The 13,228-nt window shown below is 41.0% G+C and overlaps 1 protein-coding gene across 1 annotated transcript in view; it reads left to right on the top strand.

Annotated features, from left to right (window-relative positions):
- Positions 1-13,228, top strand: part of EIF3E (eukaryotic translation initiation factor 3 subunit E) — a 182,601-nt gene that overhangs the window by 83,739 nt on the left and 85,634 nt on the right. Inside the window, exons 6-7 of the mRNA XM_030218047.1 lie at positions 8,177-8,302; positions 10,349-10,473. Coding sequence (XP_030073907.1) covers positions 8,177-8,302; positions 10,349-10,473 — 251 coding nt within the window. The remainder of the gene's footprint in view (positions 1-8,176; positions 8,303-10,348; positions 10,474-13,228) is intronic.

The raw sequence follows: 13,228 nt of genomic DNA, 5'->3' as shown, positions 1-13,228 counted from the left end.
GGCCATGTCACAGCTCATGCTGTTAGAGCCATGGCTGCATCAGTGGCGCACTTAAAGTCATCCTCCATTGAGGAGATTTGCAAGGCTGCAATGTGGTCATCAGTCCACACATTCACGTCTCACTACTGCCTTCAGCAGGATACCCGATGTGATAGTGTGTTTGGGCAGTCAGTGCTGCAGAATCTGTTTGGGGTTTAGAATCCAATTCCAGCCCCCTAGATCCATTTTTGTTCTGTTCCAGGCTGCGCACTCAGTTAGTTCTTGATGTTTTGAGGTCAATCTATGTTATGTCCTCCCCATTGCGAGGCCCAGTTGACCAATGTTCATTGTTTTGAGTGAGCCTGGATGCTAGGGATACCCTACATGTGAGAACAAGCAGCCTGCTTGTCCTCGGAGAAAGCGAAAATACTAACCTGTAGCTGGTATTCTCCGATGACAGCAGGCTGATTGTTCTCACAATCCTGCCCACCTCCCCTTTGGAGTTGTTTTCTTATTTATATGCTTTTTGATTTAACTGAGGAGGCACGCTCGCGATGGGCGAGAAGTCGTCTGCGCGGTGTGCGCTGCTCGCGCGCCAGAAGACTCTGGGAAAATGTTATATTTTTGCTGAAAAAATGTTGCCGCTTCCTGGGCCGACGCAGACGTCGACCCACTTGTGAGAACAGTCAGTCTGCTGTTCTCGGAGAATACCAGCTACAGGTTAGTATCTTAGCTGTATCTGCTGGAAAATCCAGATACTGAAACTCTTCTAGCATGTCTAGCACTGAAAGCAGGTTAGTATGCAGAGCCAACTGTAACGACATGGACATAGGCCAAACCAGTGCACATGATCCTGGCTAAAAAGTATACTTAATGTGGAACCCAAAACTTTTACCTTGCCAACTAGAAAATGCAGATAAACCAACATTCTTCTGTGACTAACTACAGCATAATCCTAAGCCACTCTGAAAATCATTTTTATAGGAATGATGTATGAGGTACTTAGTGGGTTTTTTACTTTCATTAATCTTTTTTGTGCATTACCGTATTCCAGATTATAAATTGTCTCTTTATTGAGAGTAGGCTTTAGAGTGAGTGGAATAAATAGGATATTGGGGGAAACTTGAAGTGCTGTTAATTATCTCATTTTCCTGCATTGTAACTTGGATTGTTTCCCTCCTCTATCATTTTCCAGGTTGGAATTTGTCTCATGAGCATGCATTTTATCTGTAGTATTAGAAAACTGTTTTAAGAAGAATAATTGTGTGCAACTTCTGGAAATGCGATTGCAATAGGCAAAGGGACAGTAGGGTTGAAGTGGAAGAAAAGAGTGGGTTCTCCTTGCAGAACTACGAACATCAGCAGCACCTTGTCAGCTAGGATTTTCTACCCCCTCCTTTATCCGCCAGCCCAAATCAACCTCTCCCATGGTCACCACAGGCCATGGCTACAGCAATTGGCAGAAGAGACCTTCTGCAAAGAGGACCGCTATACTAACTTAGGTCAATGTTGTACCTTGAAAAACCCATTGAGGTCAGTCTCGGCACACTTGCTGTGCTAGGTGCACAAGGCAGCAATCTAGCCAGACCTTACTGAGATTGTACACCATTTCCTTTCCACCAGCTGGTGGTTTGTAGTTCATAACTGGCATAAAAGTTGGTGGAAAAATTGGTCTTCATTAAGATAAACCTCCTTCTGCTGGATTTTCATGATTTTAATATGAGAGTGGCAGCAGGATTAACACACAGGTATATTTCATATCTTTGGGGTTTATCGCTCTCTGTGAACACCAGTGGCCAATTGTTTAGGTTTCACACCCACTGAACCAATGGCCACACTTTTAGCCTTTAACATCCTGCTGTGGTGTTGCCACTCTTGCTGCTGTGTTTGCTGTCTTCCCGCTCCTGGTTCCTCTAGGTTATTTGTCTCCCCCTCCCCCCCCCCCAAAAAAAAAAAATGTCTGCTATGCCGTGGGCTGTTCAAGCTGCTCCTGCTTCACTGCTGTTTTTGGTTCAGCATCTTGTGTAAATGCCTCTCATATTGCGGCCTGATTTAACTCTGGAGTGGTGGAGTAGCCTAGTGATTAGTTCAGCGGACTTTGATCCTGGGGAACTGGGTTCGATTCCTACTGGAGCTCCCTCTGACTCTGAGCAACTTACTTAACCATTGCCCCAGGTACAAATAAGTACCTGTATATACTATGTAAACCGCTTTAAATGTAGCAGCAAAAAAAAAAAAAACATAGAAAGGTAGGATATCAAATTTTTTTTTGTTACATTTGTACCCCGCGCTTTCCCACTCATGGCAGGCTCAATGCGGCTTAGGTACTTACTTGTACCTGGGGCAGTGGAGGGTTAAGTGACTTGCCCAGAGTCACAAGGAGCTGCCTGTGCCCATTCCTTTTCCTCTTTCCTTCTATCTTTGAACATTTTTACTGCTTTGGCTGTCATTCAAAACCTTGAGGTGTTGATGCAACCTTTGAATGATGGTTTATTTATTATGTATTTTAGCACATTTATATCCCACATTTTCCCCACATGTTAGCAGGCTCAAAGTGGCTTACAATGTACTGATTAGGCTAGCGCCAGACCAGTGGTGACACGGTTACAATTAAAATTGAGAGGATAGAAGGAACAGGGTGAGAAGAAAAAAAAAAGGGGAAAGGGATATATAGATAGCTATATCATTGTATGTAGAAAAATAGGGTGGTATTGCCACACCAGGAATCGCCTTAATTTAAGATTCAAAAACAATTCCTTCCTTTGCCTAAAGAAAAGACTAAGAACTGACTAAGGTCTGATTAAAGAACAAAAATCACAATCAAGGTTGAAAATTCCAAAAAATATGGTCAGCTCCAAACTATAAGAAGAAATCTGTGACAGCTCCATCTGACCCCGAGAGAGTGGCACCTCCTTCAGTCATAACATGCATGGAACAGATGAGGTAAAGCTTCCATTGAAATTTAAAAATGTCCCCAAAACACCTGATATTTCTTTTGGTAAAATTTTCAGATCTTGGAAACTTTATTATGCCTAAGATTTTTTTTGTTTTTTCCTAGAGTAATCCAAATTGTCAAGCTTCATATCAAGAACCAAATTGTCCTTAATCAAACAGGATTCATTCATCCTGGGTCATCCTCGGGGCACACCCAACTGGGTTTTCAGGGATACCCACAATGAATGTGAATGACAGATTTGCATGCACTGCCTCCTTGGTATGCAAATATATCTCATGTATATTCACTGTAGATGTCCTGAAAACCTGCCTGGGGACTGGAGTAAGAAGCACTCCATATGAGTAGTTTCTCAATATGGGCATAGCCTGCAAGATCTTCTGAGTCGGGGCACCCCTTTGGTGGATCTTTTTGCCACTCAGATCAACCACAAGGACCCTCAGCTCTGTTCCAGGCTTCAGGCCCACGACAGACTAGTGACAGATGCCTTCCTCCTCCATTGGGGGACAGTTCTGTATGCATATCCTCCCATACCTCTAGTGGGGGAAACCTTTGTTGAAACTCAGTCAACAACGCGGAACCGTGATTCTGATTGTGCTGTACTGGTGTACTGTTCCCTCTATTTCTGGAGTTATCCTCAGAAGAACCATGGAGATTGGAGTGTTTTCAAACCCTTATCACGAAAAACGAGGGGTCTCTTCTACATACCAACCTCCAGTCTCTGGCTCTCACAGCTTGGATGTTGAGAGCCTAGAATTCACTTCCTTGGATCTTTCAGCAGGTGTCTCCTGGGTCTTGCTGGCTTCCAGGAAAGACTCCACTAAGAGGTGCTGTCCTTTCAAATGGTGAGGTTTGCCGTTTGGTGTGAGAGCAAGGCCCTATAGCCCCTTGCTTACCCTAGACAGACCCTGCTTGAATACCTTCTATACCTATTTGAGTCTGGTCTGAAGACCAACTCCGTAAGGGTTCACCTTAATGCAATTAGTGCTTATCATCAATGTGTAGAAGGTAAGCTCATCTCTGGACAGACTTTAGTTGTTTGCTTCATGAGAGACTTGCTTTTGTCAATGCCCCCTGTCAAACCTCCACCCGTGTCGTGGGATCTCAGCATCGTTCTCACCCAGCTGATGAAAGCTCCTTTTGAGTCACTGAATTCCTGCCATCTGAAGTGCTTGACCTTGGCAGGTCATTTTCTTGGTGGCTGTTACTTCAGCATGTAGAGTCAGTGAGCTTCAGGCCTTAGTGGTGGATGTACCTTATTCTAAGTTTCATCACAACAGAGTAGTCCTCTGCATGCACCCTAATTTCCTGCTGAAAGTGGTGTCCGAGTTCCTTCTAAACCAGTTGATAGTCTTGCCAACATTCTTTCTCCAACCTCGTGAAAGCACCTTGCATTCCTTGGATTGCAAGGGAGCATTGGCCTATTACATGGAGTGGACCAGACCCTACAGACAGTCTGCCCAACTTTTTATTTCTTTTGATCCCAACTGGATGGAGGCCACCATTGGGGAAACACACCATTTCTAATTGGCTGGCAGATTGTATTTCCTTCACTTATGCCCAGGCTGGCCTGGCTGTAGAGGGTCATGTCATGGCTCACAACATCAGAGCCATGGCCTCGTCGGTAGCCCACTTGAGGTCTGCCTCCATTGAAGAAATTTGCAAGGCTGTAATGTGGTCTTCAGTCCACACGTTCACATCACACTACTGTCTTGAGCAGGATACCCGATGCGAAAGTTGGTTTGGGCAGACAGTGTTACAAAATCTGTTTGGGGTCTAGAATCCAACTCCACCCTCCTAAGGCCATTTTATTCTGTCCCAGGCTGCACTCTCATTCAGATTGTATATAGTTTCATGTTAATCTGTATTATGACCTTGCCGTTGCGAGTCCCAATTGACCAATGTTTGTTTTTGGTGAGCATGGGTGCCAGGGATTCCTCACTTGTGAGAATAGATAAGCCTGCTTGTTCTTGGAGAAAGCAAAGATACTTATCTGTAGTAGGTATTCTCTGAGGACAGCAGGCTGTATATTCTCACGGTCCCTCCCATCTCCCCTTGGAGTTGTCTCCTTTCTTATTTTTAGTTTGTATGCTGTAGTATAAAACTGAGGAGACCGCCTTCATACAGTGTGCAGGAAGGCATTCGCGCATGCGTGGTAGAGCATGTCTCGCGCTCTATTAAGCTATACTTATGTTAATCATAAGTCCCGGATCTGGCGACTTGGGTTGGCGTCACCTACTTGTGAGAATTTAAAGCCTGCTATCTTCAGAGAATACCTGCCACAGGTAAGTATCTTCGCTTTATACTTGCTACCACTGAACTCACCAATGCTGGTGATGTGGCATCACCTACTGGTGCTGAGGAATAGTATTCTGGTCACTGTTGCACATGCTCAGGGGCCACTCCCTCATTTTGGGGCTCAGTATAGTTTCCAGGGCTACGGTCACCACTTATTGTCCATCCTCCAGCACAGCTTCTGAAGTCATCCATGGCCCTTTTCTGCAAATAACAAAGAGATCAAGTGTCCCCACTACTGGAGTGGATCCAAGGTCAGATGGAAAGGTCCAGGGCTTCTGTTTCCTCATCAGCACAGTAGCTGAATAAATAGAAGAACAAAAGAACACTGTTTTAACCTGTCTGTAATCTTATTCCCTTCCTCCCTTCCTCCTAGATAGTACTTTTTAAAATACACTGTTTTTCTGACCAGTATGCCTTCAGACTTGGTTTGTGAAAATTTCTTACATACCGCTGCACAGTACAAATAGATAACTGATCTAAGTGGTTTACAGGTCCTGAAGTTACCACAAATGTCTTCTGTGCATGCTTCAAGCATATTCCTTCCCCTTTGGTTTTGCTTTTACGGTACATACATAATTTGAATATCATTTCCTTTGAGCACTGGTGAGCTAGGTTTCTGCATTGTTCCAGCAGTATGGTTTCTGCACTGTTAGCTTATCGTGGGAGTTCTGAGCATCGGCCCATTGGTGCCCTGTTGTCATAGAACCTTGAACTGTTCATACCACTGTTTGTACTGTTTTGCCTCCTCACTGTGCTTTAGTTTTCATTCCATTGTTTGGCCTTTTGCCCTGCTAGTTGTGTTATGAGGGAATCCTTGCTACTTTTTTGTGCCACTTATGTTCCACTCTTGTTGACTTAAGGTGCGTTTTGCCTCTTCTGGTATCTCTCTGAGGGTCCCTTTTATTAAGCCGCATAAGCGTCTATGTGCGCCCAACGCGGCCAATTTAGAGCTGTCGCATGGCTCATGTGGTAATTTTGTTTTTGTCGCGTGTCAGGTACGCACATCTGAAAAATAATTTTTTTCTGGCGTGCGTCCGCTACACGCACCAAGTAGCATTTGACGTGCACAGGTCATTACCGCCCGGTTAACGCGTGAGACCTTACCGCTAAGTCAATGGCTGGCGGTAAGGTCTCAAACCCAACATGGACGCACACCAATTTTTATTTTGCCGCACATCCATTTTCGGCAAAATTTTTAAAAAGGCATTTTTTGCAGGCGCTCTGTAAAATGGGTCGGCGTGCACCCAAAACATGCACCTACACTACCGTAGCCCATTTTTCAGCGCACCTTAGTAAAAGGATCCCTAAGTTTTATGGAACTTAGCTAGGAAGTCCAAAGTTAAAAATTGATTGTGAATTCTTTAGACTGTCGTAAAGAACATTGGGTGGTCCTTCTGTGGACCAGGAATGTGGCATATAAACTTGAGGTTAGATTAGATTAAAAATAAGAATTGCTTTTCTCATTGCTTTTAATATAAAGGAATTCAAAGTGAAATAAATGAAATAACTTGGAAAATGAAAGTCATTGAAATGGAAAGATGAGTTTTTCCATGTACATCCCTAATATATTGCAAACACTATTTGTGCTTCTCTTTATGACTTGTTTTTCATGAGAAAAACGATAGATTCATAGCTAGTTAAGAATAGGTTTATTTCTTGTTCTTGCTGACAGACCTATGTATTACACATTTGTTAGGTGAAGTTTAATTTAAAGTGATAGCTGGAGAAACAAACTATGAAAGAACCATTGTATGATTGGAGATTAGAATCTGACACCGTGAATGACCTGGTAGAGTTCAGTGGTTGTATAAATTAAGACTGGTTGACCCCAAGAGCTGTGCTGGCTTGTAGTACTATTGATGAAACAGTCTGAAGAAAAATGGCATTTTGGAAAGATTCAGCCTCAACTTGATTATTTTAGTATGAATTCTTGCTGTAACTAAACAGGGCATTTATTTTACTTTTTAACAGATAAAAGTTGAGCTAATGGTGATGGTAAAAAGGGATATTTTAAAATTTGAGTCCTTAATACACCCTTATGGCTTTCAATGGAAAGTTCACAGCATGTAACATTTTCAATTACTTCCAAGTAGATTCAGGATTCTTTCTCTCTTGCTGATAGAAATTAGCTTTTAGGGAACAGCTAGGGTGCACAGCACTTCTAGTATGTGGGGCCTCTTGTTTTAAGTGTGTATATTTCTTTTTATCAGCAAAATGAATACATGATGAGTCCACAATGTCAAATGCCAATCAAAGTGCATCATCAAAACTTAAAGAATATGTGACTATTAAGTTTTCTTCTTAAATTACGAAAATTGATGTTGGTCTAAGGGCTTGCTGTATTGAGAAAAGGGGAAAGGTAAAACTGAAATGTTAATGAGAATGGCAGTTCACAGTTTAATGTTGTTAAGAAATGAAAAATTGAAATTTCTCATTGTACCTGTCTGTCTTTATAAACTTTTGATGTATTCAGTTGATGTGGACATCATAACTTGAGATCCAAATACTTGATAAAACAAACGTTTATTCAAGGGTTGATAAATTGATGTGGAAGACATGGGAGAGCTGTGTTTTAAATATTTAACTTAATTTTATTTACAGCTTGACCTTTCTTTTGTGTGTTTGGAGCTTATTATAGTCTTACCAGTTTTTAACTTGAAAAGTTTAGATGTCAGAGCTCTGTATCTGGTGTAGGCAATGATAGAGAACCCACCTCCTGTTCTGGAACAATTTTTGGTACAACTAACACTGTATTAGCATAATGTGAGTGGGGTTATTATATTTGGAGCGGTCTGTTTGAGGCAGCTTCCAGTTCATTAATGAAAATGAATAAAACTTTAAAAAAAACTTGCAAATTCAGTGTTTATATTGTCTTGCCCACTACTTGCAAACTCTTCAACTCAATGTTAATATTGGTCTGTATTTACTCTTACTTGTTATAAACAGGTTCCATCGACAGATCGAAATGCTTTGAGCTCTCTCTGGGGAAAGCTCGCTTCTGAAATTCTGATGCAGAACTGGGATGCAGCCATGGAGGATCTTACAAGACTAAGAGAAACGATAGATAATAATGTGAGTGGTGTCAAGAACATTTTCAACATTTGCTTAGTGGGACTAGAGTTTTTAAACCTGAGCTGCCTGGTTATTTTTGTACTGTATTGTGCTTCGTAGCATGCTTTTTTTTTGGGAATAGTTGACTAAAAACAAGATTTTCATTATTCCCAGAATTTACTGCGTATTGATGTGAGTCTGTCATTCCAAAAGTGGGACTTTTTATTTGTGAATGAAGAAACTTAAAAGGGGAAGTTATCAGACTGTGTTAGGGCAATAACCTGCATTACTGTCCTTTAAATAATGTTGTTTTGCACTAATGCAGTGTTCAGGCACCATGGGTTTCATAGTAATGAGATGAAAAACATGCAAGTGCATGTAAAACAGCTCATTAGTATGTAAATATCATACCGTGGCTTGCGGCTTGCACCACATACAGCCCTTATATGAAAACATGACCCCCTAGTGGCAGTACTGCAATACTACAGCTAGAGTTCGCCAGTGCCATTTTCTTTCCCCATGCTGGTGAGGGGGAATAGCTTCTGCCTGCCAACTAGACACTAGGGAAAATTTAAGATACAGGGGGTGGGGGTGGTGGAGGAGGCTGCCTACCCTTGGAGTAGGGTTTCTGGGTGGGAGGGCAAACTTTGGGGTGGGGGGTTGAGGTTCAATATTAGAGAGGTGTGCAACATGGGCTTTCTCTTGGGGGAGGGGCATAGGGGACTAATTTTTACATGTGCTGGCCCCTTTAAGAGTCAGCCCTGAAGCATCCACCCTCATATCCTTTCCAAAACACATGCCCCAGCATCCTGCTTTCCCTCCAACTCCCCCCCCCCACCCCCACCCCCAATGATTAGGCAGTAGCAAGAGAACATTGTTAGTGCTACAGGCTGGCTCCTTTCTCTTCTACCTAGGCCTGACTGTGAACCATTTGAAATGCACTGGACACCACACAGTTGCATTGTTCATTTGGGCCCAGAACAAAGAGGTAGAAAGTGGTATGAGGCACTGCCTCTGCTCTCCCTCTTCTAACTGATCAGGGAGAGGCATGAGTTAGTGTCACTGGCAACTTTGCCTCTCCACTAGTCTTGCTTGTCTCCAATTCCATGGTGACCAGCCAGTTACAAAAGAATGGCTGGATTTTGTGGTCTTTTCCATGGCCATGAAATTCTAGGAAAGCAGGAGTCCCTAGGGTTAAATGGAGTGGAGGAGTAGCCTAGTGGTTAGTGCAGTGGGCTAAGAACCTGGGGAACTGGGTTTAATTCCCACTGCAGCTCCTTGTGACTCTGGGCAAGTCACTTAACCCTCTATTGCCCCAGGTACAATACTTAGGGGCCTGTTTACTAGACTGTGCTGTGGGCGCAAACTTTTTAACGTGCTAAAAACTAGCTTCGCTAAAGATAGAGACACCTATTATATTCCTATGGGTGTCTCTAGCGTTAGCGCACGCTAAAACGTTTGTGTGCCTACAGCGTGGCTTAGTAAACAGGGCCCTTAGATTATGAGGCCACTGGGTACAGAGAAAGTACCTGCATATGATAATTGTAAACTGCTTTGTACCACAGAGAGGCAATATATCAAACCCCATTACCCTTAATCATAGGGGAGCTGGAGGAGAAGTGAAGCAGCATTTATCAAACTATAGAGATTCCTGTTTTTATTCCTTTTTTAAATAGATATGTTTATGAAAGTACTGAATTTCTGCAGTGAAGGTGGGCTTATATATAGCAATCATTAGAATAGGAATTTTGGATATGTAGTTCTTAGATTTGGGTTTTTGGTACAGACATTTTGGATGATTAATCTTAACTAGGTGAGGTTCCCGGCCCCCTCCCCCTTCTCAAAGTTCTACTCAGATACAGAGTTCTAGAAATGCTTAGGAAACTTTTCCACAAATATAGTTCTTGAATTGGTCCTGTGGTAAGAGTCCTTTCTATTTCAGCTACCACTTCTTCAGTATTTGTGCGATAGTTTGGCTAATTATTTTTGTTGCCTTGTATATGGATATTGCATATTTTGTCTCTAACCATCTTTTTAAAATTATAATATTTTCTTTGTTTTGTCCAGTCTGTCAGTTCCCCTCTACAGTCCCTTCAGCAAAGAACATGGCTCATCCACTGGTCTCTGTTTGTGTTCTTCAACCACCCTAAAGGCAGAGACAACATCATTGATCTTTTCCTTTATCAGCCACAGTAAGTGCATTTCACCATAAAATGTTCATCTTAAAAGAAGCTTTTAAAGTAGATCTGAGGTATTAAAATACTTTTTATTAATCTTTTGGACTGCATATCTTTCACTTTATAGACTCATTTTGTTTAGTTATTATATGTCTGGTCTTCATTTCTTGGCTAAATGTTTATTTTTGTTTTATGTACAGACATTCTTACCCAAGTGTTTTTCTGGTATGTTTAGAGAACTACCTGCTAATTGAACCCTGAAGCACTGACAGCATTTTCTTTTTAAACACGGGAATGAGTAAAGTAACTGATACAATCCTAAAATAAGGGAAGGCATTCACTATCTGTACAAAGTATTAGGTATGTAGCATTAAAGGCTAGCTTTTTTTTTTTTTTTTTTTTTTTGTATGTGGGCTTATCTGCTATTCAGATAAGATTCTTATCCACTGGGAATACTTAGAATTTCAGTAAATCATGAAAAGAAAAACATCTTGATGGATAGGTAAGATATTTTTCCTTTATTAAACATGGCAAATAACTTGAATCTGTTTAAAGCTAACTGAGGTATTTCACTATTGTAGTTAGGAAATTGTTACAGATCTGAATTTAGGACTGAACATCAAGTTTGCTGCTGCTCCTTGAAAGAACTGTAGCGTGATTTTTAGAAGGAATGTTAAGTAGTCTGACAGTTCTTTTCAGAACCATGTGTTTCCACAGATGTTGCTGAGATGTTGGCACCTCCTGTTTATCCTCAAAAGTTTGTGTTTTGTTTGGTATACCATCATTCGGCATAAAGTTAACTTAAATTTTCACATTCTATATTGACCTATAGTGCTCAACACAAATGTTCATTAGCTGTAGTACAAGTGGACCAGTTGAAAATGTACATTCAAATTTAAGAATTCAAACACATCTTCAGGACCCGTTTTGTTCCTGTTTGATATGCGAGAGCCCTCGTTTTATTCTAGCTTGAGAGGAGGGCATGTCGCTTGTAAAGAATCCAATAATTGTAGGATGAGTAATTCAAAAAAATAAGTCAGTCCCTTGAATGAAGAGCATCTGCAGTTTTCCGAACTAGAAGAAAGCCTGTGTGCTCTTGCAGCTTAAATGCTTGCAAATGTTTAGCATATCCTTTTGCCCCTAGGAAGTGGACAAGGCCTTGATTTGGCTGCAACTGATTATAAAGTGCACTGAATGCTGATATGTGGGCAGTTAGTCAGAACAGACCATCAGTTCTAATATTTCTGTAGTAACTTCTAAAAATTGTATCCAGACAGCTGTGTATTCACATTTCCTGTAGTCACGTTTGATTTTCATAATTGGATGTCTACAGTCCCTGGGAATATGGATTCTACCTGTAGGATTGATTTCCTCCCCTTCCCATCTCTACTGGTGTAACAAGGATATTGTATTGGAAAGACATGCATGAAAACTAAAAGTAGCTGGTGGTAGCTTTTGAGTACTGTATTACCAATTATATGATTTTATTGCTTGGATGCATTGGGAGAGGAAAGGCCAGTAGAAAAATGGGGGTGATGATGCCCCTGTATAAGACTCTAATGAGACTTCATTTAGAATATTGTGTACAATTCTGGAGACTGTACCTTCAAAAAGATATAAACAGGATGGAGTCAGTCCAGAGGGCGGCTACTAAAATGGTCATAGGTCTTCGTCATAAAGTGTATGGGGACACAGTTAAAATCTCAATATATACTCTTTGGAAGAAAGGTGGGAGAGGGGAGATACGATGGCAACATTTAAAAACTTATGTGGCATAAATGCACAGGAGGGGAGTCTCTCAATTGAAAGAAAGCTCTGGAATGAGGGGGCATAGGAGGACGGTGAAAGGGGATAAACTCAGAAGTAACCTGAGGAAATACTTCTTCATGGAGCGTGTGGTGAGCTCATGGAACAGCCTCCTGGTGAAAGTGGTAGAGATGAATTCAAGAGAGCTTGGGACAAGTACATAAGATCTCTAAGGGAATGATAAGGAAAGTAGATGGCATCAATGGGCAGACTGGATAAGCCATATGCTCTTTATCTGCCAACATTTTTCTGTTTCTGTGTAAACTGTTTTTGATGCTACGAGATCTTGACATATACTGTTATGTTTGTTGTACTGGGCATCATGGAATAAATTTGAAAATAGCTTTTTTTTAGGTCATGGGTACTGTTAGTAATGTTAACAATAATACTTATTTAATTTTTTTTTCTAGATCAGTTTGGTTTTTTTTTTAAATTGATGTCTCTGTAGAATGAAACACAAATTGACATAGAAGCGTATTTTCAAAACACTTAGACTTTCAGTAACCTATGGAATTTTGTAAGTCTGCTTTGAAAATGAGTCCTATACTGTGCTAATGTGAGTTGCCATGGTGACCTGTCATAAATATATTTTAGCAGTGGAATTAAAAAAACATATTTTAGCATGTACTTTTCATATGGAAAGGAAATAGTTAATGCACTATTTGATTGTTGTTCAGCATGTCACTATTTAACTTATGAAGCTGTAAGAAAGTTGGTATTTAAAACAATTGAGCATTGACAGTGTTTCAATAACACTTTGCCTATCGAATGGTTTATGAGCTGCCCATTGAGGTTAATCTTAAGACTGACTGAGTCTTACTGGTTTTAAATTGTTATAATTTATAAATATTTTTAATAGCTGGTTTGTATTCACATCTTGAGTGTCTTCTAGTGTGCATAAGAACAGTCACATAGTCTAGTTGAGTTATGCTTTTACATTGCAGTTTATTATTGTTTGATAAGC

This window comes from Microcaecilia unicolor, chromosome 1 (assembly GCF_901765095.1).
Source record: "Microcaecilia unicolor chromosome 1, aMicUni1.1, whole genome shotgun sequence".
Taxonomy (NCBI): domain Eukaryota; kingdom Metazoa; phylum Chordata; class Amphibia; order Gymnophiona; family Siphonopidae; genus Microcaecilia; species Microcaecilia unicolor.
Note: the sequence above shows the minus strand (reverse complement) of the source record. Positions and strands in the feature narration are given on the sequence as shown.